Genomic DNA, 23,550 nt, shown 5'->3' on the forward strand with positions numbered 1-23,550 from the left:
TGCTTAGGAAGGGGTTAGTGTACCTGGGACTGACAGCGCCACCTAAACCTCGCAGAATGGGTGGGGGAGTTCTCCCAAAGGAGGGGGGATGGGAAAACACTCAAGCAGGAGACGGAAGCTACCAGCAACCTCAGCATATTTATGTCAAGGTGGGTGACACCCTGGAGGGCAGGGTCAATAATGTTTCTGGGAGTTTGAAGACCCCTATTCCCAGTATCTATTGCTTCAGAACAAAGCATTCCAAAACTTAATGGCTTAAAACAACAACCATTTTGTTATCACTCATAGTTTGGTGTTAGGCATTCACCCATGATGGAAGTTTGGGTTGTGTCCATCGTTTGCTATTGCAAATAAGGCTGTGATAAACATTTATATACAAGTTTCTATTTGGACATATGTTTTCATTTCTCTTGGGTATATACCTAGGAGTAGAATTGCTGAGCCATATGGTAATTCTGTATTTAACTTTTTGAGGAACATGTGTGTGTGTGGTTTTAATTAAACAGTTTTGAAATAATTATAGACTCAGGGGAAGTTGCCAACATAGTACAGAGAGGTCCCCTATATCCTTCATCTAGTTTCCCCCAATGGTAACATCCTGTATAACTATAGCACAATACCAAACTTGGAAACTGACACTGGTGAATCGACAGACCTTATTCAGATTTCACCATTTTTACATGCCCTCCTGCTTGTATGCGTGTGTGTATATGTGTGTGTGTGTCTATGCAGTTTTATGACGTGTATAGATTTTTTCCAAGGGGGTTCCAGCAAAGGTTAGAAACTCCCTTTTGTTTCCAAAATATTCCCAAAGTATACCTGCTGTCTGTATATATGTATGTTTGCTCTCTGGTCTTTAGCTAGTTAACAAACCCTAATAAGCTCAATGAGGTCTGCCATCTGGGCTGTTCGTACCTCAGGTATGGGACTGTATTCTAAAGGAGACCTTAAATTAGTGATAGGATACCTCTATTTTCAGTTTTGAAGTATTGTATTAGAGAAAACGCCAGAGAAACAGAACCAGTGGGATGTATATATTATAAGGAATTGGCTCATTCAATTATGGAAACTGACAAGTCCTAAGATCTGCTGGCTGAGTCGGCAAGCTGGAGATCCAGGAGAGGCAGAGGTGCAGTTCTAGTCTGAATGCCGGCAGACTCGAGACACAGAAAGAACCAATGTTTCAGTTTGAATCTAGAAGGTAGGAAAAAGCCAGTGTTCCCGTTCAAAGGCAGTTGAGCAGAAGATAGTCTCTCTTACTCGGGGAAAGGTCAGCCTTTTTTGTTCCATGCAGGCCTTCAACTGATTGGGTGAGGCCCACCCACATTGGGGAGGGCAATCTGCTTTACTCAGTTTCCCAATTTAAATGTTCAGCTCATCCAGAGCACCCAGAATGTTTGACCAAATATCTGGGCACTTCATGGCCCAGTCAAGTTGGTGCATAAAATTAATCATTACAGGAATGATCATCAATTAAAACATAATAGGTCAGCGTTCTCAATGGGAGTCTCTAATAAACCTGCAAGAGGTACAGAAAGTTCCCCAATCAAGGTAAGACAATTGAGGTTTCCTTTCTTCTGTTGGGGCCAGAGAAGTGGCAGGATTCAGAGTGCTGCAGCAGTGAATAGAAGTAGGAGAGAGAGAGAGGGTAACAACTTCAGAAGAGGTTGGCTGGCTGGCTGAAATCATTGTGTGCTTTTAGTCAGTAGTGATGTGCTGGATGAGGAATCATAAAGTCAAGTGGGGTGCCTAGAACTAGCCCAGCAGAAGCATCAAGTTTTGCAGCCCCAACTATTGCCTTAGGACAAGGAGGAGAAGTCTGCTCTTGTTAATGACTCTTTACTGCCTGGTATGAAAGCATTTCAGTATTTTAACAAATGATACGGCCCTATCAGTGTGAACCAGCTGAATATTAACTGTGACTGTCCAGAAGGAGTAGGGATTGAATTGTTCTGATTCCTTTATCTTTGGTAGGCAAGATAATTTATGGTGATGCTATCTAATTACCTCTCTCTCTCTTCTCTCTCTCTCTTTCTTTTATGTTTGAGGCGCTGACATTTCCCCCCACTATTCTCGAGTTCAGTAGTTCTTACACTTGAAGGAGCAGTAGTAGAATCATCTGTAGGGTTTGTTATAATGAAAATGCACCTCCTCCCAATTCCGCATCCAGGGTTTCTAATTCCATCAGTCTGGGTGGGGCCCAAGAATTTGCATTTCCAAAGAGTTCCCAGTTGCTCCAAGGACCACACTTTGAGAACCACTGCACTAATAGAACTATAATAAGGTAACAAATCTATAGGATTTCTCTAGACAGAGCAATACATAGAATTTTGTAGAACATTACACACTTGTGTTTCTTTTCCTTGTCTGAACCGTACAGATGATCTCTTGGGATGGAAGGCTCAGAACCTTGCAGTTTCAGAGTGACAGTTTATCAAGGCCATTAATTCCTAAGGGAAGGAAAAATTACTGCAGGAGAAACCTGCAAATCCCTCTTTGACCAGCAAGGAGGATTGTCCACGTGTCTCCAGGAACAGCTGCCTAAGCTATAACTCTCCAAATGTCAATATCCTTCAGAAGTGACAGCCCCCAGAGCCAAACATGAAATTCTAGGAAGGGGAGGGTGTTTAATCATATCAAAGCGTTTCATCCCCTCCACATTTCTGGTCAGAGATCTCAATTAATATGACCAGAAGTCAATCATTCACTAATCAATTGCCCACGAGGATGAGGATTTTGGCTTTTACGACTGTATTCTCAGGGCCTAGCGCAGTTTCTGGCATGCAGTAAATGCTCAACAAACACAAATGTTGATTAATCAATGAATGAATTCATTCAATATATGTAAGAAACATTTTACTCTAGGCCAGAGCCTGAGCTGGGCAGTGCTGGGCAGAGTGGTGACTGAGACAGCCCCAGCCCTGCCCTCAAGGGACTCAGTCCGGTGGGGAAGGCAGACCCATCCTTAGACAATGATGACCATAAGTGGGCAAAGGAAGGCCAAGTGGGTATCAGGGAGGGCTTCCTGGAGGGGACCACAGACCTGCCTATTGAAGGATGAGTAAGGAACGAACCAGGTAAAGTGAGGGGAGTGTTCCAAGTGACAATTCTGACAGCTCCCTCCTTCCTCCTATTCCCCCAACAAACTGAGACAAGACCCCCTCTAGGCTCCAGCAGCCCCCTGGACCCCCGTTCCAGCCTTGACCACTCTGAGGTATGACTGTCAGGGACAGATCTGTCTCCCCCTCACTGACTGCCAGCCCTGGAAGAGAAGGGCCAGGGCTGTTGTGGTCACTGCCGTGTCCCCAACACTGCCTAGCCCAGGGCCAGGTGCAGAAGCAAGGGCTCAGGGAGTGTTTACTGAATGAATATAAGAGTGGTGTGTGTGGATATGTGTGTGTGAAACAGTTGAAAGTGTGTTAGATGAAGAGGATCAAAGTTCAAACTCCTCAACCCTAATTTCCCACCCCCAAGAAGTGGCATAACAGCAGGTAGAGACTAGAGCTCCACTGTTGGGAGTCCAGCATTTCCACTTTCCACCCATCCTGGCCCCATCTGTAAAACGGTGCCTCTGCATATGGTTATTTTGAGGATGAAATGAGTTATTCACATAAAGTGCTTAGAATGGTACTTGGAATGCAGTAAGTGGTCATTAAATGTTAGCTGTCCTTATTTTTCAATCATTTCTGATCCTTCCTTTTTTTTTTTTAAATTTATTTTTGGCTGTGTTGGGTCTTCGTTGCTGCGCACGGGCTTTCTCTAGTTGCAGCCAGCAGGGGCTCCTCTTCGTTGCAGTGCACGGGCTTCTCATTGCAGTGACTTCTCTTGTTGCAGAGCACAGGCTCTAGGCATGTGGGCTTCAGTAGTTGTGGCACGCGGCTCAGTAGTTGTGGCTCATGGCCTCTAGAGCGCCGGGTCAGTAGTTGTGGTGCACGGGTTTAGTTGCTCCGCGGCATGTGGGATCTTCCCTGACCAGGGCTCGAACGCGTGTCCCCTGCATTGGCAGGCGGATTCTTAACCACTGTGCTACCAGGGAAGTCCCTGATCCTTCCTTTTTAAGCCAGCATCCTCTCCTGTCCCCATCTCTTATATCCAGCCACTTGAATCACCAATACTTGCCCTTCCTTGTGACATTTCATGTCTCTGAGCCTCTGCACATGCTGTTCCCTCCCCGCTGGTACACCCTTTCTGAACTTGTCCACCCAGGGAACTCCTATTCAGCCGGCACAGTCCAGCAATCATATCAGCCCTCCAGACCTCCAGGTTTCAGATCTATGGGATCAAAGTCTTCTTTCCTGTCCTCCAGCTTTTGACCCTTCCCTAATGTCCAAGTTCTGGGGAAGTAAGTGGTCCAGCGCTAAGCATCCCTTTCATTGGGTCTCTTGGTGCTCTGTCACCCCCTTGTGCCCAGCCTCAGACCTGCATGGAAAAATGTGCCTAGAAAGTTCTGGGAGAATAGTGCTGGTAATTCTCCACTGTGTACCCCAGGGTCACTCTCAGCCTTTCTCCTCCTGCTCTGGGCCCTGGGAGACTGCCCTGTGTGGGCTCCATCCACGGGAGTCCCTTGCCCTCTGCCTTCTGGTTGGCTTCTCCCCGTTACAGGCACTGACAGGGAATCTGAAGGTAAGTAGAGAGGGAGAGGTTGGAGTATTTATTTTCCGGGCCCCTCCCTGCATCCCTGAAGTTCTGGCAGTGGCTGTGTTCCTCTACCTAGAGCTACAGCTCCTATGGTCTCCACTCCAAACTTTAATAGCTTTCTGCCTGAAGGGTGGTAATGGCTTGCTTCTGGCTCCAGCTGGTTCCCTGGCGTTGCCCCACATTTTGTGGGTTATTTCACCCTGCCAACCTCTCTAAACCTTCCCTTCATAAATGTTCTCACTTAAATTCTTTTTTTTTTTTTTTTTTTTGACCGCACCACGCACGTGGCTTGTGGGGATCTTAGTTCCCTGACCAGGGACTGAACCTGGGCCCTCGGCAGTGAAAGCGCTGAGTCCTAACCACTGGACTGCCAGGGAATTTCCCCCCACTTAAACTCTTTGAATGGCTACCTGTTTCCTGCCAGGACCCTAACTGAATCACATAAACTTAGGGTGAGCCCAGGAGAGAAGGGGACCCTCGCCCACCAGTGCACTCCAGAATTTCTCCATAGGATGAGCTTGGGATGGCCAAGGGGCTGACAGGAGGGCTTGTCTTGAAGCTGATAAGATTTATATTGGGTTATTTGTGGGGAGGGGGCTAAAACCTTCGTGACACTTCCATTGGAGTGTCTCTGTCTGTCCCCTTGAAGGAGGGTGGAAGGAAAAAACTTTTACTCCTGTGTGTATTGCAGGTCACTTGGGTCCTTGGTTAACTCTCTCACTTTCTGTTTCCCTCAAGAGCCCTGAGAGGAAGGTGATAATATGGTTCAGAGAGGTGAAGTCATTTGTCCAAGGCCACATGGTGAATGATTATAATAGCTACCTTAAACAAAACAGAAATGTTTCATTACATTTCTGTGAAGCTCTGGAACAGGCAACACTAATTTCCAGTTTAAAAAAAAAGGAAAAGAAAAACAGAAAGGCATGGAGTTTCCTCTGGGGGTGTAGTAGGGTGTGAGTATGCCCTGGAAATGGGCAAAAAACAATGTTCTCAGGTGATGGAAATGTTTATGTCTTAATTTGGGTGATTAGTCACATGGGCGTATCTGTTTATCACAACTCGTTGTACTGCTCTCTTAAGGTCCAAGCATTTTAATTTTAATTTTCAAAATAAATAAAAAAGAATTTGCAAGCCCATCTTTGAGTGCTACATCCCAGGTCGGTCCAAAGTGCTTTGCCCAAGAATGAATTCTCACGACCAATTTATGAAGAACGTGATGATAATAATCAGCAAATAGTTTTGAAGCACTTATCATTCGTGTATTTACTCTCTGAAAATAACGTGTATGGAACGCCTGTCTTGTAGTAAACTAACCAAACACAAAAATGACACTCCTCCTAGTGGGAAGGCAGATAATTAGAAAAAAAAAAAAAGTGGGGCTTCCCTGATGGCGCAGTGGTTGAGAGTCCGCCTGCCGATGCAGAGGACACGGGTTAGTGCCCCGGTCCGGGAAGATCCCACGTGCTGCGGAGCGGCTGGGCCCGTGAGCCATGGCCGCTGAGCCTGCGCGTCCGGAGCCTGCGCGTCCGGAGCCTGTGCTCCGCAACGGGAGAGACCACAACAGTGAGAGGCCCGCGTACCGCAAAAAAAAAAAAAAAAAAAAAAAAGGTGAAATACATAGAATGTTGGATGGTGACAAGTTCTATGGGGAAAAGCAAATAAAGCAGGAGGTAGGGGATCATGGCGATGGCGGGGGCGGGGGCGGGTGGGTGGGTCATGTTTTATAGACTTGATAGTATGACATCCCCATGACAAAGGGACTGTGAGAGACCACGTTATCAGAAGAGGAAACTGAGGCACAGAGAGGTCACCAGCCTAAGTCTCGCCAAGAGGCAGGGCTGGAGCTGGAAACCCCAGGATTCCTTCCAGGGCTGGCGCTGACCATGGGCAGGGGGAACTAACAGACCCCTCGTTCTCTCCCTTGGGGAAGGGGGCATGCAATGATCAGAAAGTTAATGACTTGGGACTGGGGTCTCCGAAAGGAGGAAATCGTTCAGCTCAACGAGGGACCCCCCTTCCCCCTCCCCACCCCCAGCTGAGGGCATGATCTAGGAGCGCGGGACTGGAGGCACGGTAACCAAAGGGGTTAATGAGGTGGGGGTCTCCAGGATGGGGATGTTGAAGGACTGGGGGGTATTCCAGCGGCAGGTGAGATTTCCCCAGGGCTGGAAGACACAGCCCTCTCTCCATCTCTCCATCTCACAGCCCTCTCTCCATCTCTTTAGCGGGGTGAAGGCTCAAAGGGGTTAAGGGGGAGCGACAAAGGAGGGGTTAATGGGGGCGGGCCCGGCCGGGCCGGGGCGGGGCCTCGGCTGGCGGCTCTGGCCCGGGGGCCAGTAGAAGTCGCCGCCGGGTTCCTGCGCCGCCTTGGAGCCCGGCTCTCCCAGCCGCGGAGAGAGACGCCACCTGCCCCGTCCAGCCGTCACGCGCAGGTAGCCGCCGGTCCCTCCCCTGCCCGCGCCGGTCCTGCGGCCGCCGGGGACTGCTCGTCCCCGCGTCCGTCCGCTGCCTCAGTCTCCCGCGCCGTCTCCGTCCCCGCCCCTCTCTGGGGCTGGCTCTTCCCGGCGTCTGACTTTGTCTCTGGGTGTGTCTCCATCTCTCCGTCTGTCTCTGATGTCTCTCTGGATCTGCGGTCCCTCTCCCTCTGGGTGTGTCTCTCCTTCTCCATCTCCGGATGTCTCTGTCGATTTCTTTATCTCTGCCTCTCCGTCGCTCTCTCACTCTGCCTCCATCCCTGTGTCTTGGTGAACTCTCAGTTTCTGTGGATCTCTCTGCTTCCATCTCCCCGTCTCTGGGCATCTCTTTGCCCTTTCCCTTCCTGTCTGTGTCTCTCGGTATTCCTCTGTCGCTGTCTCTCTGTATCTTAGACCCGGTTCTGGGAACTTCACCCCGTCATCATCTCATTCCAAATCCTCGCAAATTCCCACTTTCACCTGGGCCGAGGAGCTGCTTGGGAGTGGGGCAGGGGGCAGTAGGGTAGCCACCTGGGGCAGGTGGACTCTGAGCGCCCCTGTGACCCCGCCTCCCCCTTAACAGTCACCCCACTGCTCTGGAGGTCGCACCCACCCCACCCTCCAATTTCAGGAATTCCTGGCTGGGGGGTAAACTTCCTCCCCCACTTCCTCCCTTCCAGGATTTGGCTGGGTCACCCGTTAACTCCTTCCTGCCTTGGCTTCATCCCCCCCTCCTTGAGCTGGACACCCCCCACCTCCAAGCACGCTGAAGGACAGCTCTGGAATTTCGGTTGTGGGACGTGTGTTGTGTACTCAGGCGGGACATGCGCTGGGGGAGTTTCTTGCGGGCACAGATGGAGTTAGTTGATGGGGGCCACATCCCCACCGCCCCCCACCAGGGCCCATCACCAGCCCCACTCTTTCTGAACTCACCAAGGGCCCCTCACAACTCTGTCTCTGTGGTTGAGCTTGACTTCAGGTTTGGGGTGAGGTTGGGGAGGTTTTCCTTTCTGGTGGTGGGGCATCCAGTAGTAGAAAATGAGAGAGGCTGATGGGGGAGGGGCTCCAGAACTCTGGGAATCATAGAATCAGGAAGTCTTGTCTGTGAAGTCTTTGAATGAAAGGACCCAAGTAAGTGAGAATGATCAGAGAGGGGGACCAGGAATGCTCAAACCTTCAAATTAAAGGTCCTTAGGGTATTTGAATCCTTCAATCCAAAAAGCTTGGTGTTGGAATCTTGGCAGTTGTCAGTGTTCGCGCACAGCCGAGAGCTTGAAAGTGCTTGCAGAGCCAGCTAGACCAAGCCCCCTATTTTACAGATGGGGAAACTGAGGCCCAAGAGTAGAAGTCCCTCAGTGAGTCAGTTTCAGGCTAAGGTTGGGACTCCAGTTCCACTGAAGCCGCAATCCAAAGATCTGGCTTCTTTCGCTGCCACTAAGTCGGATTCCTGTGGGGCAGGAGGTCTTCATAGGCAGGAGGGAAGAATGCCAAGGTGAGTGTGAATGGCTGGAACCCAGGAGGGAGCCTTTTAGAGGCAGAGGAGAGAAAATATTTCTAAAACCACGGTGTTGGAGAAGGAGAGGGGACAAGAGTTGGTTTGGGTGGAAGGGGTGGAGTTTCAGAGAAGGAGGGAAGTGAGGGGAAGGGGAGGGGGGTAGTGCAGAGATTAACTCCCGCCTGATTCTGTCTCCTGACCCTCCCCATGAAGCCCACTGCTCCCACAGGACAGGGCCTATAATTTGGTTTGTGTCTAGACAAATAATAACTCAGCTGGTGTGAGCGAGCAGGGAGGGACGTGGCAAGGCTCCCTGGGAGGCAGCCTGGGCTCCGAATGTCCCCCCCAGGGGGGTGAGAATTTAGGGACCAGGTGAATGTGGTGACTACCCCTCCCCCATTGAATCCTTAGTATCTTAGAATTCTGCATAATCTTAGAACTTTAGGCTGCTAGAATGTTAAAAAAAACAAAACGCATTAGATAGGGAGGAAAAAGGAAGTGAGGTTTACGGTATGTAGAGTATGTTCCCATTTCTGTAAAAAAGAAAAGGGAAATACATATTAGTGTTTGTTCAGCAAAGATAGTAATCACTGAGAACTAATAATAGATTCTGAAAGTTATAGAATGTTAAAAAAAATCATAGAGCGTTCTAACAATAGAACTTGAGAATCTTGGAATGTGAGACGCTGGGATGTTGGAAACTTAGAAGGAGAAGGGCATGGAAAGCCACCATGATAATAACAATAGAATGGAAGAAAGGTAACGCTCTAGAATGTTATAATAATAGAACAGTAAACCAGGAACTGGACTAACAATAGAACCTGAGGATTTGAGAACCTTGCATTCTAGAACATCAGAGGAGTAGAGTCAAGGACTCTGGTGTCCCTTTTGGATGGTGTGGGGGTGTGTGGAGGGATGGGGACCCCTTCGGTAGAACTGGGGAAACTGAGGCCCAGCGGAGCGGTCACGGTGGCCGGACTGTCCCCCAGTTTCCGCCGGCCAGCCGCCAGGACACCAGGTGGGGAGCGAGGCTTGGTGATCACATTTCGTCCCCTAATGAGCAGACCGGAGCTGGCTGGTCCCCCGGGGCTGTCAGGGGAGCAGGAACCCTCAGAGGAGGGAAGTGGGGGTTGAGAGAGGCGACCTGGAGGCTTCTAGGACAAGACTGGTGAGTGAGGGGCTGTGGGGCTCTATTACCTCTCCATCTTGTCCTTTCACCGCCCCCCGCCCGCAGTCCTTCAGCCTTGCTGGACTTAGAGGTGGCTGCCAGGGCCCAGGGACTTATCTGGCTTGCGCAGCTGAGGTGCAAAGTGGGGGCAGTGGTCTGACAGTCCTTCCTGTCTCCCCACTATCGCTCCACATTCTCAGCTTATCTCTCTTCCCTGCCCCTCTGGGAGGGGCCCGCAGGGACCACGAGGGAGGCCTGTGGCACTGGGGAGCTTCTTGTGGGCACTGTGAGATTTGGGGATTGACGTCCCAGACACAAAGCCTGAGTAAGGGAGGCAACTTAGATCCCAGCCCAACAGGGTCTTGGCTCCAGGGGGCTGGGCAAGGGAGTCAGGTGATGGAGGGGCACCCAAGACGCTGAGGTCATTTGCTTTCTTGTGGTGAGAGTCCGTGGATCTTGCAGCAGATTCTTTTTTTTTTTAATATTTATTTATTTGGTTGCATGGGGTGTTAGTTGCAGCAGGCGGGCTCCTTAGTTGCGGCTTTCTGGCTCCTTAGTTGCGGCATGCAAACTCTTAGTTGCGGCATGCATGTGGGATCTAGTTCCCCGACCAGGGATCGAACCTGGGCCCCCTGTGTTGGGAACGCAGAGTCTTATCCGCTGCGCCACCAGGGAAGTCCCTCAGCAGATTCTTAACGGGGGCTGAGAACCCCGGAAAGACTTGAGAAGAATTACAGGAATGCAGGGGGTGAAGAGAGAAAGCATTCAGGTAAGGGGAAGCTTTTTAGTTAAGAATGACAGATCTATGCAGTCTTGACACACCATGTGACTTAAGACAACTGCTTTGTGGCTCTAGGCCTCGGTTTCCCCATCTGTATCAGGCAAGGGTCAGAAAGAGCCTCGTGCCCCTATATGTTGTGACGTATAGGCCTGTTGCACTGTGGAGTTCTAAGAGTCTGCCATTCCGCGCTGTCTTTCGGGGGTTTGGTGGTGGGCAGATCTCAGGTGGGGGACAAGAGAGGGTTGAATGCCCCTCCCCCATGCCCAGCATCCCCCAAGAAACAGATGGGTTGAGGAGGAGGGATGGGAGGAGGGAGGGGTAGGCGGCCAACTGGTTCCCCCTCGAGGAAATTAGCAATGGGAAGTGTATTTCCTTTGGCTGCAGGAAATCAGTCTCATGCCTGTGTACCCACCCCAGCCTCAGCTGAACCCAGGGGTTCTTGAGAGGGTGGGGCAAAGGGAACTCCCAGCTCTCAGTGCCTCCTCCCATTATGAACTGGTTCATTCTTGTGTCAGCTCCCCAGTGCCTGTGGAATAGTAATAATTGTTCAAATACTGCACAATTTATAGATGATATCACCTCTACCAAGGATTTTCTTTTTTTTAATTAATTTTGTTTTTTATTGAAGTATAGTTGATTTACCATATTGTGCCAATCTCTGCTGTACAGCAAACTGACTCAGTTATACACATATAGACATTCTTTTTTTTAAATATTGTTTTCCATTATGGTTTATCACAGGATATTGAATGTATCCATAGTTCCATGTGAATAAGTTCGGAGATGTTTCATCCTCTTCAGTTTTCTGGAAGAGTTTATATAGAATTGATATTTTCTTTTTTTCTTCTTCTTTTTTTTTTTTTGGCCAAGCCGCGCAGCATGCAGGATCCTAGGCACAGGGTCAAACCTGGGCCCCCTGCAGTGGAAGCGCAGAGTCTTAAGCACTAGACTGCCAGGGAGGTCCCAAGGATTTTCATATCTGGGATGTGACTAGTATAAAAGTTGTGCCCACCCCCCCCTTTCTATAGAAGGGGAAACTGAGGCTCCTGAAGAAGTAATTCCCTCAGTGTTACAGGAGGAAGGAGAGACTCAGGGCAGACAGAGGGGAGAGAGGTGTTTGGGTTTTTGTTTTGTCTTTTAATATAAATTTATTTACTTATTTAGTTTTGGCCGCGTTGGGTCTTCGTTGCTGCGCGCGGGCTTTCTCTAGTTGCATTGAGCGGGGGCTGCTCTTTGTTGCGGAGCACGAGCTCTAGGCGCGCGGGCTTCAGTAGTTGTGGCTCGCGGGCTCCAGTAGTTGTGGCTCGCGGGCTCTAGAGCTCAGGCTCAGTAGTTGTGGCGCACGGGCTTAGTTGCTCCGCGACATGTGGGATCTTCCCGGACCAAGGCTTGAACCCATGTCCTCCACATTGGCAGGCGGATTCTTAAGCACTGCGCCACCAGGGAAGCCCGAGAGAGGTGTTTTGAGTGATTTGCTCTGGGCGGGCGGTTTCAGTTCAAAGGTAGGGACCGGATTGCACTGTTCCAGCCAGGAGCAAGCCACCTCTGTCCCATCTCCACAGGATCCAGGAGTCTCTGTGAGTCTGAGGTGAGGGCAGCTCTTCAGTCATGGAGGACCCGACAGCGGGGAGGACTTACTAAGTGGGACTCAGCCCTGATCTTTCAAAGTCAATTGTGCAGCAGATAGATCCTACCCTTTTCACTTTTTCCCTCCACGCCTCCTTCTCTGGGTCCCTGCAGGGGCTCGCTTGAGCTTGAAGTCGGGGGTGGTGCCGCCTCAAGGTGAGCAGGAGCCTGTGTTGGAGGAGGGGCTGACCAATGCCTGTTCCCTCAGTCCAAAGACATTTCTTGAGTGCCTACTGCATGCCGGGCCTGTCCTGGGCGCTGGCGATACAGCAGTCAGCACAAGGTCCCTGCCCTCCTGGAATGTCCGTTCTAGATAGACAGACAGACACAAACAAGATGCAAAGTGATGTGAGGAGAGAGCCCTGGGAATGGGTGGTCAGGACTCTGGGTCCAGAGGGCTTCCCTGAGGACGTGAAGGAGGTGAGGGAGCTAGTCGTAAGTAAGTCTGAAGGAAGAACAAAGGTTTTGTTTTGTTTTGTTTTGGCTGCGTTGGGTCTTCGTTGCTGCGCGTGGGCTTTCTCTCCTCGCGGTGCGCGGGCTTCTCCTCGCGGTGGCTTCTCTTGTTGTGGAGCACAGGCTCTAGGCACGTGGGCTTCAGTAGTTGTGGCACGCCGGCTCAGTAGTTGTGGCACACGGGCTTAGTTGCTCCGCGGCATGTGGGATCCTCCCGAACCAGGGCTCGAACCCGTGTCCCCTGCATTGGCAGGCGGTTTCCTAACCACTGCGGCACCAGGGAAGCCCAGAACAAAGGTTTTGACGCTGGAAAGAAGGTCCAGCCTTGAGGCTGCTGAGGTGCGGGAGGGGAGGTGGGCAAGAAAGTCAGCTAGGTTGCCCAGGCTGGTCAGGCAATGCCTTGTCACCTGGGGTGAGGATTTGGGATTTCACCCCAAGTCCACTGGGAAGCTATTGGAGAGTTTCAGGCAGAGAAGTGACAAGAGCTGATTTACATGTTAGAGAGACCTTTCTGGCTGCCACGTGGGAAGTGAGTTGAGGGAAGTCACAGTGGCCAGGAAAGCCGTGACAGGCTACTGCAAAGTCCAAGCCAGTAGCGATGGCTGAGCAGAGCGGGCAGAAGCAGGGGTTTTAGAGACATACATGGGTTCAGGATTTAGTGTGGAGGTGGGGAGAGCCAAGTGGCCTTTCCCATGAGAAGATGCTCAGGCATCTGGGAGGTTCCCATGTACCTGCTGTGTACCTTTGGGCTCCTCCCTTCCCCTCTCTGGGGGTTGACAGTGGTCCGGGGCTTGGTCCAAGATTGTCCTTTGCCCTGTCCTTAAAGGTCTCCGCAGGACCAGGAGACTGGGGCCCAAGACTCTCACTCGGGAAAGTCGGAGGGGAGTGGGGAGAGACAATGAAGGGGGCAGTCTCTGAGGGAGGGGACTGCTGGCACTGCCCCCAGGGCTCCCCCTTGCTCCCGACCTCAGCCGAGTCCAGCATCTCCTCCTCTCAGCCCTTCCCCGCCCCGCCCCCGCCCCAGCCCCCTGCAGCTATGCTTCCCTGGGCTGTCAGCCCAGGGCCCTCTTCTGTCCAGTTATTCTTGGGTGAAAACTGAAGTGCAGACTGGAGAAAGCTGAGATTTCCCCTCTCCCGCTATCAGGACCTTGGACAGGTCTCTGAACCTCTCTGTGCCTCAGTTTGTCTAACAGGGGGAATAACCCTATTCCTCATAGGATTCTTGAAATTTTAAAATTCATACCCATAAAAGTGCTTAAGACAGGGTCTGCTATGTAGTGGGACTTAATAAACTTTAGCTGTTATTATCACCACCATCATCATTATAGTCAAAAATGGGGTGCCCTGGGTTAGGAGCAGGAGGGCTGTTTCTAGCCCGGTTCTTGCCTTGCTGTGCATCCTTGAGGGGAGTGACGCAGCCTCTCTGGGCCCAGTCTCCCTGTCTATAACATGAGAGTTGAGACTAGTTCTCCATTTCCCACAGCATGATATGATACTTGTGCAAGTTTTACATGGTTTCTGGAAGAAAGTTTTAAAATCTGAGTTGGATCTTTATTTTTATTTTTTTGCGGTACGCGGGCCTCTCACTGTCGTGGCCTCTCCTGCCGTGGAGCACAGGCTCTGGACGCGCAGGCTCAGCGGCCATGGCTCACAGGCCCAGCCGCTCCGCGGCATGTGGGATCTTCCCAGACCGGGGCACGAACCCATGTCCCCTGCATCAGCAGGCGGACTCTCAACCACTGCGCCACCAGGGAAGCCCCTGGATCTTTATTTTAACATCTGTTAGGGAAAAAAAAAATCTGGCATCTCAAATCCGTGTTTTCAGAGATCCGTTGCTTAGAGTGGGGCTCAATTAGGCATCGTTAGGGTCCCCACCCTCTGCAGCCCACTGGAGTCAGGGCAAAAGGGGTGTGGGGAGAAGGGGGTGGTCTATGACTCCTCTCACTGCAGTCTTCTCTCCCCACAGGTGCTGCAAAATCAGCTTTGAACTGTGAGGCGAGGCTACCTCATGTCAACTGCTCAGCTCCCACCAGGACCAAGCTGGAGCCCCGTCCTTGTCCCCTTTAAATTCCCTGTATTAGTAACCCTGCTCTGATCTAGCCCTTACTCACCTCCTTCCTGTTTCTTAAAAACCCTTCCCACATTCCCCAGACCGAGCCCTTCCTCTCTTTCATCCCTCACAGGACACCTCCTTTTCCGTAATCTTCTCCTCACTGTTTACTTACTTATTTCCTTATTTCTTACTGGGGTCCTAGGAAATGCTAGCACCCCCATCCATCTTGCCTGGTCTTTTCAACACTCCCTAACTGTAGACTATCCTATCTCAACACTATTCCATACATTTCCACCCCACCGTTACTTCAGCATGGCCACGCTTACCTTCTACATCCTCCGCAAATCTCTCTCTCTCGCCACTGCCCACTGATGCCTTCAGCTCCTCTATAAACAGCCCCCTCAGTCAATTTTGTGTGACCCCAATACTCCTCCACTTATGCTCTGATTGGGTTCATAAAACCTCCTTGACAAAGATCTTTGTGAATCCTGCCATCCCCCAGACCTCCCTCTTGTCATAATTCTATCCCTCCTCCAACTTTTCCCTCTCAAGCTCTATCCTTCCCTGCCCAGCCTGGCCCACGATTCGTGGTCAGCCTCATCTCTTCACTGTGGACTGCCTCCCACCATGTTCCCCTGAGCCTCCGAGGAGGGGGCTCAGGGGGCCTGATGGCCTCCCGCCACCCATGGCCCCACAGCCCCCGTGGGCCAGGGGAAGCATCTCGAAAGCCTCAGTGCCGAGGATGGGCAACCGCACGTGGGAGGGCTGCCACGTGGACTCCCTCGTCGACCACCTCTTCCCGCCCTCCCTCTACATCTTTGTCATCGGCGTGGGACTGCCCACCAACTGTCTGGCCCTGTGGGCCGCCTACCGCCAGGTGCGGCAACACAACGAGCTGGGTGTGTACTTGATGAACCTCAGCATCGCTGACCTGCTGTACATCTGCACGCTGCCGCTGTGGGTGGACTACTTCCTGCACCACGACAACTGGATCCACGGCCCCAGCTCCTGCAAGCTCTTCGGGTTCATCTTTTATACCAACATCTACATCAGCATCGCCTTCCTCTGCTGCATCTCTGTGGACCGCTACCTGGCCGTGGCCCACCCACTGCGGTTCACCCGCCTGCGGCGCGTCAAGACGGCCGTGGCCGTGAGCTCCGTGGTCTGGGCCACAGAGCTGGGAGCCAACTCGGCGCCCCTGTTCCACGATGAGCTCTTCCGCGACCGTTACAACCACACCTTCTGCTTCGAGAAGTTCCCCATGGAGGGCTGGGTGGCCTGGATGAACCTCTACCGGGTCTTCGTGGGCTTCCTGTTCCCGTGGGCCCTCATGCTGCTCTCCTACCGTGGCATCCTGCGGGCTGTGCGGGGCAGCGTGTCCACCGAGCGCCAGGAGAAGGCCAAGATCAAGAGGCTGGCCCTCAGCCTCATTGCCATCGTGCTGGTCTGCTTTGCGCCCTACCACGTGCTCCTGCTCTCCCGCAGCGCCGTCTACCTGCGCCACCCCTGGGACTGTGGCTTCGAGGAACGTGTGTTCTCGGCGTACCACAGCTCACTGGCCTTCACCAGCCTCAACTGTGTGGCTGACCCCATCCTCTACTGCCTCGTCAACGAGGGCGCCCGCAGTCACGTGGCCAAGGCCCTGCACAACCTGCTCCGCTTTCTGGCCAGTGACAAACCCCAGGAGATGGCCAACGTCTCGCTCACCCTGGAGACCCCACTCACTTCCAAGAGGAACAGCGTGGCCAAGGCCATGGCAGCCAGCTGGGTGGCCGCTCAGCCCTCCCAGAGGGACCAGGTGCAGCTGAAGATGCTGCTGCCGGCACAGTGAACCCCGTGTCGTGCAGAGCCCCCACTCCTCCATACTAACCCCACCCTCCCTTCCCTCCTGGTCCGGTGTATGCAAATTGTATGTAAATGAGGCTATGCTAATTTCCATAAGCATGTAAGAAAATAGGAAAATAGTGAGGTTGATGTGTCACTGGTCAACCATCGTCCTCCACCATGACCCCCTAACAATTCAGTGGAACTGTGCCTAGCCCTGCGCTGGGTGGTGCTAGTGACCCAGCGGTGACAAATGACGGTGCTGGCCCTGCCCTCATGGCTCCCACTCCACTGGGGGAGACAGATCTGTCCCTGGATAGTGATGACCCAGAGTGGGCAGGGCTCAGACGGGGAGCCCAGGGGCTGGGGGAACCCAAGAAGGCATCAGACCCGGTCTGGGCGTCAGGAAGTGCCTCCTAGAGGAAGGGACCAGTAGATTACCTTTCCGGAAGGTAAAGACAAAAAAGTTAGGATTACTTTCAACAAGGGGGTAAAAGTCTGTGACTCACGGGGAAGGTGGAAGAAGAAACTCACCGAATGCTGAGTGGTCCCTTTTGCCTTTGGGAAACCCCCGGTCCTACAGGGGAGAGAGCGAGCAGGACAGAGCGTTTCAGAGTTTCAAGGTAAACAGCATTCTCCAGGTCAGGACTGAGGAGGAGGGAGCAGGATCAAATGAAGGGCGATCAGCAGACGGGCCGGTGGAGCAGGGAGCAGGGCAGGCTTGGGAAGGGGGCTGCGGACAAGAGAAGGCTATTTATTCATTCATTCAAGGGAGATTTGTTTATACCTACCCTCTGCCCAGCCCTGTGCTGGCCGGCAGCTGGGGACAAAACAGTGACCAAGACAGCCCAGGCCCCGCCCTCACGGAGCTCACAGTAAATGAATAGAGATAAACATCACATTTGGAATCGATAAGGGTAATGGGGAAAAATAAAGCTGACTGAGGGGACAGAGAGTGATGTGGAGTCTGATCTAGATAAGGAGGTCGGGGAGGGCTCACGGAGAAGGGGGCATTTGAGAAACGACCTGAAGGAGGAAAGGGGTCAGATGGAAGAGCGCTGCAGGCCGAGAGAACAGCAAGTGCAAAACATGGAGTAAGAGACTGCCTGCGTTTGAGGGCCAGCAAGCACACACAGCGGTGTGGCGGGAACCAGAGGCGGGAGGATGTGAGGAATGGAATTGAGACAGGCCAGGAACAGGGGCCCATATTACAGAGCTTTGTGAATCCACGTGAGGACTTTGCCTTTTATTCCAAGAGAAATGGGAGCTACAGAGGGGCTCTTAGCAGAGAAGGATTGGGATTTGGCTTAAATGTTAACAGGATTCCCTGGCTGCTGAGTGGGGAACAGAATATGGGAAGTAAGGGCGGAAGCCAGGAGCCCAGGCAGGAGATGCTGATGGCTGGACTGGGGTCGGGGGTGGGTGGTGGTGGAGTGGGGAAGGATCGGTGTCAGCTTTGGGATTTATCTTGAAGGAATTCGATGATGGAAGAAGCACAAGGGCCGGTGGGATTGTGTAACTCAAGCCCCTTGCCTATCCTGGGAAAAGGGTGACCAGGGGACCTGAACTGGAAGGACGTCTGGGAATGATCCCAGGCCCTACTCAAAGGCCGTCACCGAAGAGGCCAAGTGATTAGCCCAGGGTCACACAGCCAGTGAGTCAACGTTGGGGCCATCCTGGGCTCCCTCTCCCCTCCCTGTCTCTGCCTCTGTTCCCAGGCCCCAGAGTGGCCAAGGCTGCTGTCCTGGCTGATGGTGTTCCCCTCCCTCCCCTGGCCCTCAGGGGTCAACCAGGAATGGCTGTCCTTCTAGAACTAGGCTGGAGAGCAGGAGGAAACACACAGCTCTGGACAGGCCTCGCCCCTTCTGATAGCCCATCTCCCTCCCTTCCTACACACCCACACACACACACACACACACACACACACCATTGCCCCAGAGGTTCCCAGAAGAGTTTCCTGGAAACCCTTCTCAGAGAAAGAAAGAGGAGGGAGGAGGGGAGTGAGAAAAAAAATGAACTTAATGAGGAAAATAGTTTTGCAGGAGGAGGGGTGGGTCACTGAGATGCAGGAAGTTGGGTCTTCGGTGTTGTGGGGAAGAGAAAAGAGGGAGGCCTGGGATTGGGCGGGGAGGGAGGGCTGGTAGTTTTCCCACCCTGTCTCACTGCTATAAAGCTACTGGGATGGAGATGTAGGGGAACAGAAGCTTTCTGAACACAGTCCCCTCAGGGAATCAGATGAAAGCCTGCATGCTACCCCTCCACCAAATGCTCATTCCCATTCATTCAATAAATATTTATTGAGCACCTACTATGTGCCAAACATTGTTCTAGGAGCTGAGGAAACAATAGTGAATTATAAACAAAAAAGTCATGTACAAGTTTGGAAGCTTCCTAAACCCATCATGTGGAACCTCAGCGCCCCACCCCCACCCCGAGTAGGTCCTTAGGCCCCAGGCTAACACCCCCAGGGATCAGGAGAAGACTCTGGGCTGGGACTCAAGAAACCCCAGCCTCAGTTCCATCTTGATTACCTCTGGAACTCTGGATAAACCCTTGTCATCCTCTGGCTCCAGTTGGTCAGTCAGTAAAATGGGGGGGGAGGTCCCTAGTGGATGATGGACCTTGAATGGTCCCAAGCTCCTTAACATCTTTAGCCCAGAAAGGGTCCTGGGGAGAAGTTGTTTTTATGGAGTCTTGGCATTCTTAGTAATTTAGAATATCGAGGTTCACACATGTCAGTATCATCATTACAGATGGAGAAATGGAAGTCCATCAGGGCCAGGAAAGTGACAAAGGACACTCAGGGAGTCCGAGAGGATGCCAAGTAAAGCCCTGGGTCCCCCAACTCTGTGTCCTGAATGTTTCCTCCTGTACACAGCTTCTCTGTTCCTTGCACTTCCCCTCTTCCTCTGCCTCTTCGAGAATCTCTCAATTACCCATCAGCACTCCACCATCCAGAAATTTCTCTCAACCTCTTCTTGACCTTGTTTATATGATTTTGCTCCCTGCTGGGTAAGGGATGACAGTCTGGGACACTTCCTTAAACTCCTTCCTGAGCCAGCTCCCTAGGGACCCTTGCCCCCCAGTGGAGGAAGTGGGGCTGCTTGAGAACGGTATAGTTTATTAGCCAAGATGCTGGGCTATCAACCTCTGCTGGCTGGGGGAACTTGTGCCACTCTCCTGGCCCCTCTTTGAGTCTCAGTTTGTCAGTTACTTGGGAAATGGTTGGATTAGTTGCTTCTGGAGATGAAACGCGCCCTCATGCTGGAGTTAGCAATAGTAATGCTAATACCTGTATAGTAATAAGGGCTGTTTATTGGGTGATTGGCACCATTCTAAGCTCTTAACATAGTTCACTATGTTTTTATATTCAAAATTTGCATGCAAGGCTTATAACAACCCAATAAGGTAAGTGTTCTTTTTTTTCTTTTTTTAGTAAATTTATTTAGTTTTGGCTGTGCTGGGTCTTCGTTGCTGCGCAAGGGCTTTCTCTGCTTGCGGTGAGCAGGGCTACTCTTCCGTGCGGCGCCCGTGTTTCTCATTGCGGTGCCTTCTCTTGTGGAGCATGGGCCCTAGAGTGCACGAGCTTCAGTAGTTGTGGCACACGGGCTCAGTAGTTGTGGCTCGCAGAGTCTAGAGCGCAGGCTCAGTAGTTCCGGCGCACGGGCTTAGCTGCTCCGCGGCATGTGGGATCTTCCCAGACCAGGGCTTGAACCCATATCCCCTACATTGGCAAGCAGATTCTTAACCACTGCACCACCAGGAAAGTCCCAAGGTGTAAGTGTTCTTATGATTCCCATTTTGTAGATGGGAATACTGATGCCCAGAGAGGTTAAGTCACTCGTCACATACTGCAAGTAAACAGTGGAGCCGGGTTCCCAATCCAGGTCTGTATGACTACCTGGACAGTTTCTTACGCCCAGTGAGAGCTCTAAACTGCGGGGGGGTGGGGGTGGGGGAAGGTGCTTTTGGGACTCGTTAGCCCTAATTAGGACTAATTAAGACTCCTCCTTTGGAGATGCCACCCAGGTGTGTGACGTCACGGAGGAGGGCGGTGACGTCAGCCGAAGCGGGCGTGGGAACCCACGCAAGCTCCGCGAGCTGCCGTTTAACGGCACCACCCTCTGACACTTACTTTCGCCGTATATTTGCATATTCATCGGAACGGACGTCGGAGCGTCAGCGTTGACGTGGTGTCGTCACGGAGCGCCCCTGCAGTTCCCAATAGGGCGTACGCACGTACGTAGGCACGCACAGCGACGAGCGGGCGGGGGAGGAGGGAGAGATCGGAGGCGCCCCTCCCAGTCAGCAAGGTTGCGCATGCCCCTTGCAACCGCCAAGATGGTGGTGGGCGCCTTCCCTATGGCGAAGCTGCTATACCTGGGCATCCGGCAGGTCAGCAAGCCGCTTGCCAACCGCATTAAGGAAGCCGCCCGCCGAAGCGAGTTCTTCAAGACCTATATCTGCCTCCCGCCAGCTCAGCGTGAGTCTGACCCCACGTCCCTCCAACCTTCCCATTCTCTAACCCCTTTCAGGTGGTTGCTCAAGAGGTGGACTTCTGTTCATGACCAATCACAGCCCGAACCGGCAAAGTCTTTCAGCCAGTAGGGATGGTCCCTGGGAGAGGGGCATGCGGGTAGCCCAATAGTAAGAAAGGGCATGGGGTTAAGGGCGGGGCAGGGCGCCCGCGCTTGAGTTGGGAATACTAGCCAATAGAGGAAAAGAGCGCGTGGAGACTGACGTCTAGACGGACCAATAACCTGGGGAATGGGAGCGCTTTGGGCGGGGCATTCCAGGGCTGAGAGGAGCCCGGGGAGACCGGAGCTCCGGTCATTTGACCAAGTGGGGTCGTTTGCCAGACTATCCGTGGGAGGGTTCGCTCTGAAGACGCCACCTCGTGCCTCAGTTTCCCTCCCGTCCTGGGAGTTGAGAGGTGCTTATGTATCATCCGTTTAGAACATTCATTGGTTTGCCCCAGTTGTACTCCGGGAAATAGGCCTGGGTAGAGGCGTGGCTCGGGGCGAAGTCTGGGGTCTGGGGGCGTGACCTGGGAATCCGGCTAAAGGAGTAATTTTAACTAGAGTGAACATTTGTCCGTCTATTCATTAATCCACCCATACTCCGTATTTGTTCGTCCATTCATTCAGTAGACAGACCATGCTGGCTTTTTCTGGGCTGGGAGACACATTTATGACCCATCACTGTCACCCCAGTGTGGTCAGGACGGTGTGGACTCCAGAGCTCAGAAAGACCTCCTGACCCGGGGGCGTGGGGTCAGGAAGGCTGTCTAGACGAGGGCTGCCTGAGCTGAGATCTGAAGGGCACAGTAAACATTCAAACTATGAGCTACTGTCAAAAGGCGATCTATGTGCTGTGGGCCTGTGGGAGCACAAAGTATGGAAATTTAACGTAATTTGCTGGGTCAGGGAACCACCAGTAATCCACCTGTTACTTCATTTAGTTAGTGTTTACTGAGCGTCTGCTTTGTACCTGGCCTTGTGCTGGGCAGTGATGGTGAAACAGCAGGAATCAAGCTAGCCCCAGTCTCTGCCCCCAAGGAACTCGCAGTCAGGTGGGGACAGACCCATCCTTCAAGGTGACGACCCAGAGTGGGCAGAGCTTGCATGGGGGATCCCACTGGACGCCTGACCTGACATGGGGTTCAGGGAGGGCTTCCTGGCAGAGGAGACCTCTGGGCTGGGAACTGAAGGGTGAGGAGAGTCTCACCAGACAACACGGGGACAGGGATGATGTTGAGGGCGAAGGAGGAGCATGCGCAAAGGCCAAATGGTTACAGGGAGCACACGTTTTTTCCTTACAAGTTTGGATGCTTAAAATTTGCTTTCCAGGGCTTGGAATTCTTGGTCTTTTGGTGTTTGGTCGGTCCTCTGCCAGAGCTGCAGATCTTAGAACGGAGAAGTGTTGGATTACAGTTTCTGAAGTGCTTCCATGTAAGCTCTCTCATTTGAGCCTCACACTTTTTTTTGTCCCCATGTCAGGGAGGGGAAATGACTTCCCCCAGTTTATAGAAGAGAAAACTGAAGCCTGAGAGCAGAGGGGAATTGCTGAGGTCACACATGGAGTTAGTGCCAGAGGCTGACTCAAATCCTGCGTTCGGGATTCCCAGAGCTGGTGCCTGTTTCCTGCCTCTGTCTTTCTCCCAAGCACTGTGATGTGTCTCAGCGTTGTGGTTTAGAAAGTGGCTGCTTGAGTCAGACTGACATGGGTTCCAATCTGGCGCACACACACACACACACACACACACACGCACGCACCCCGTCCCCTTCTCAGCCAGGTGATTTTGGGCAGGTCACTAACCCCTCTGAGCTTCAGTTTCCTCCTCTGTACAGTGAGTATTATATAATAGTGGCATTTAATGGGCGCTCACTTTGTGCCAGGCAGTCTGCTGAGAACGTCACAGCATTAAGTCCTCACCAATTATTATGAGGTAGACATCGTTATTATTCCTATTTTGTGTATATCTACATATGCATTTATGCTATAAATAACACTTACCTCATCAAGTTTTTGTGAGGAGTAATGGATGTAAAGTGATAGGTCAGTGCACGGCACTGAGTTGTGGCTGTTGTGTAGATGTTATGGTTACAGCTGAGAAGAAAAAGTAAAAACTTTTATCTTCAGGGGACCTTGCGTTCTTGGCATGGGGGGAAGCCAGACAATAAAGAAAACAGTTAAAATGTAAAGTTAGATATTGGATAGCACTAATTGCTCTGGAGAAAACGTCAGGGATGCAGGAGGAGGAGTATTTGGGGGACGGTTGTGAAGTTTAGATAGGATTACCAGGGAGACCTCACTGAAAATATGAGAGGAGGGAGCACGCAGTGCGGGCATCTGGGGGAGGAGCTTTCTAGCCCGAAGTTTCCACAGGTGTGAAGACCCTGAGGTGAGTGTGCGCCTGGCCTGTTTGATGAGCATCGAGGAAGCCAGTGTGGCTGAACAGTGAGACCGAGTGGAGACTGAGGGCCGAGAAGGTGGTGGGAAGGGGGCAGATCGTGCAGGGCCTGTGGGCCACCACAAACGCTTTGGCTTTACTCTGAG

At 52.1% G+C, this 23,550-nt stretch overlaps 2 protein-coding genes and 1 long non-coding RNA gene across 4 annotated transcripts in view; 2 read left to right on the forward strand and 1 right to left on the reverse strand.

Annotated features, from left to right (window-relative positions):
* The first annotated feature begins 6,992 nt into the window (after positions 1-6,992).
* On the forward strand, positions 6,993-17,019 carry GPR4 (G protein-coupled receptor 4). The gene is made up of 2 exons (XM_059999960.1): positions 6,993-7,070; positions 14,581-17,019. Exon 2 carries the CDS (start codon positions 15,353-15,355, stop codon positions 16,496-16,498), a length of 1,146 nt encoding a protein of 381 aa, XP_059855943.1. The 5' UTR covers positions 6,993-7,070; positions 14,581-15,352; the 3' UTR covers positions 16,499-17,019.
* On the reverse strand, positions 14,093-20,747 carry LOC132416565 (uncharacterized). Its single transcript, XR_009517647.1, has 3 exons — positions 20,627-20,747; positions 17,026-17,224; positions 14,093-14,393 (listed from the first exon to the last, which is right to left on the reverse strand). It is a non-coding gene; the product is annotated as an uncharacterized lncRNA (long non-coding RNA).
* A 64-nt stretch (positions 20,748-20,811) lies between these two features.
* The window catches only part of OPA3 (outer mitochondrial membrane lipid metabolism regulator OPA3), a 65,550-nt gene continuing 62,811 nt past the window's right edge, over positions 20,812-23,550 (forward strand). For both annotated transcript variants that reach the window (XM_059999962.1, XM_059999961.1), the window contains exon 1: positions 20,812-20,974. In XM_059999962.1, the coding sequence (XP_059855945.1) occupies positions 20,812-20,974 (163 nt within the window). The remainder of the gene's footprint in view (positions 20,975-23,550) is intronic.

The sequence above is a fragment of the Delphinus delphis genome, chromosome 20, assembly GCF_949987515.2.
Source record: "Delphinus delphis chromosome 20, mDelDel1.2, whole genome shotgun sequence".
Classification (NCBI taxonomy): Eukaryota; Metazoa; Chordata; class Mammalia; order Artiodactyla; family Delphinidae; genus Delphinus; species Delphinus delphis.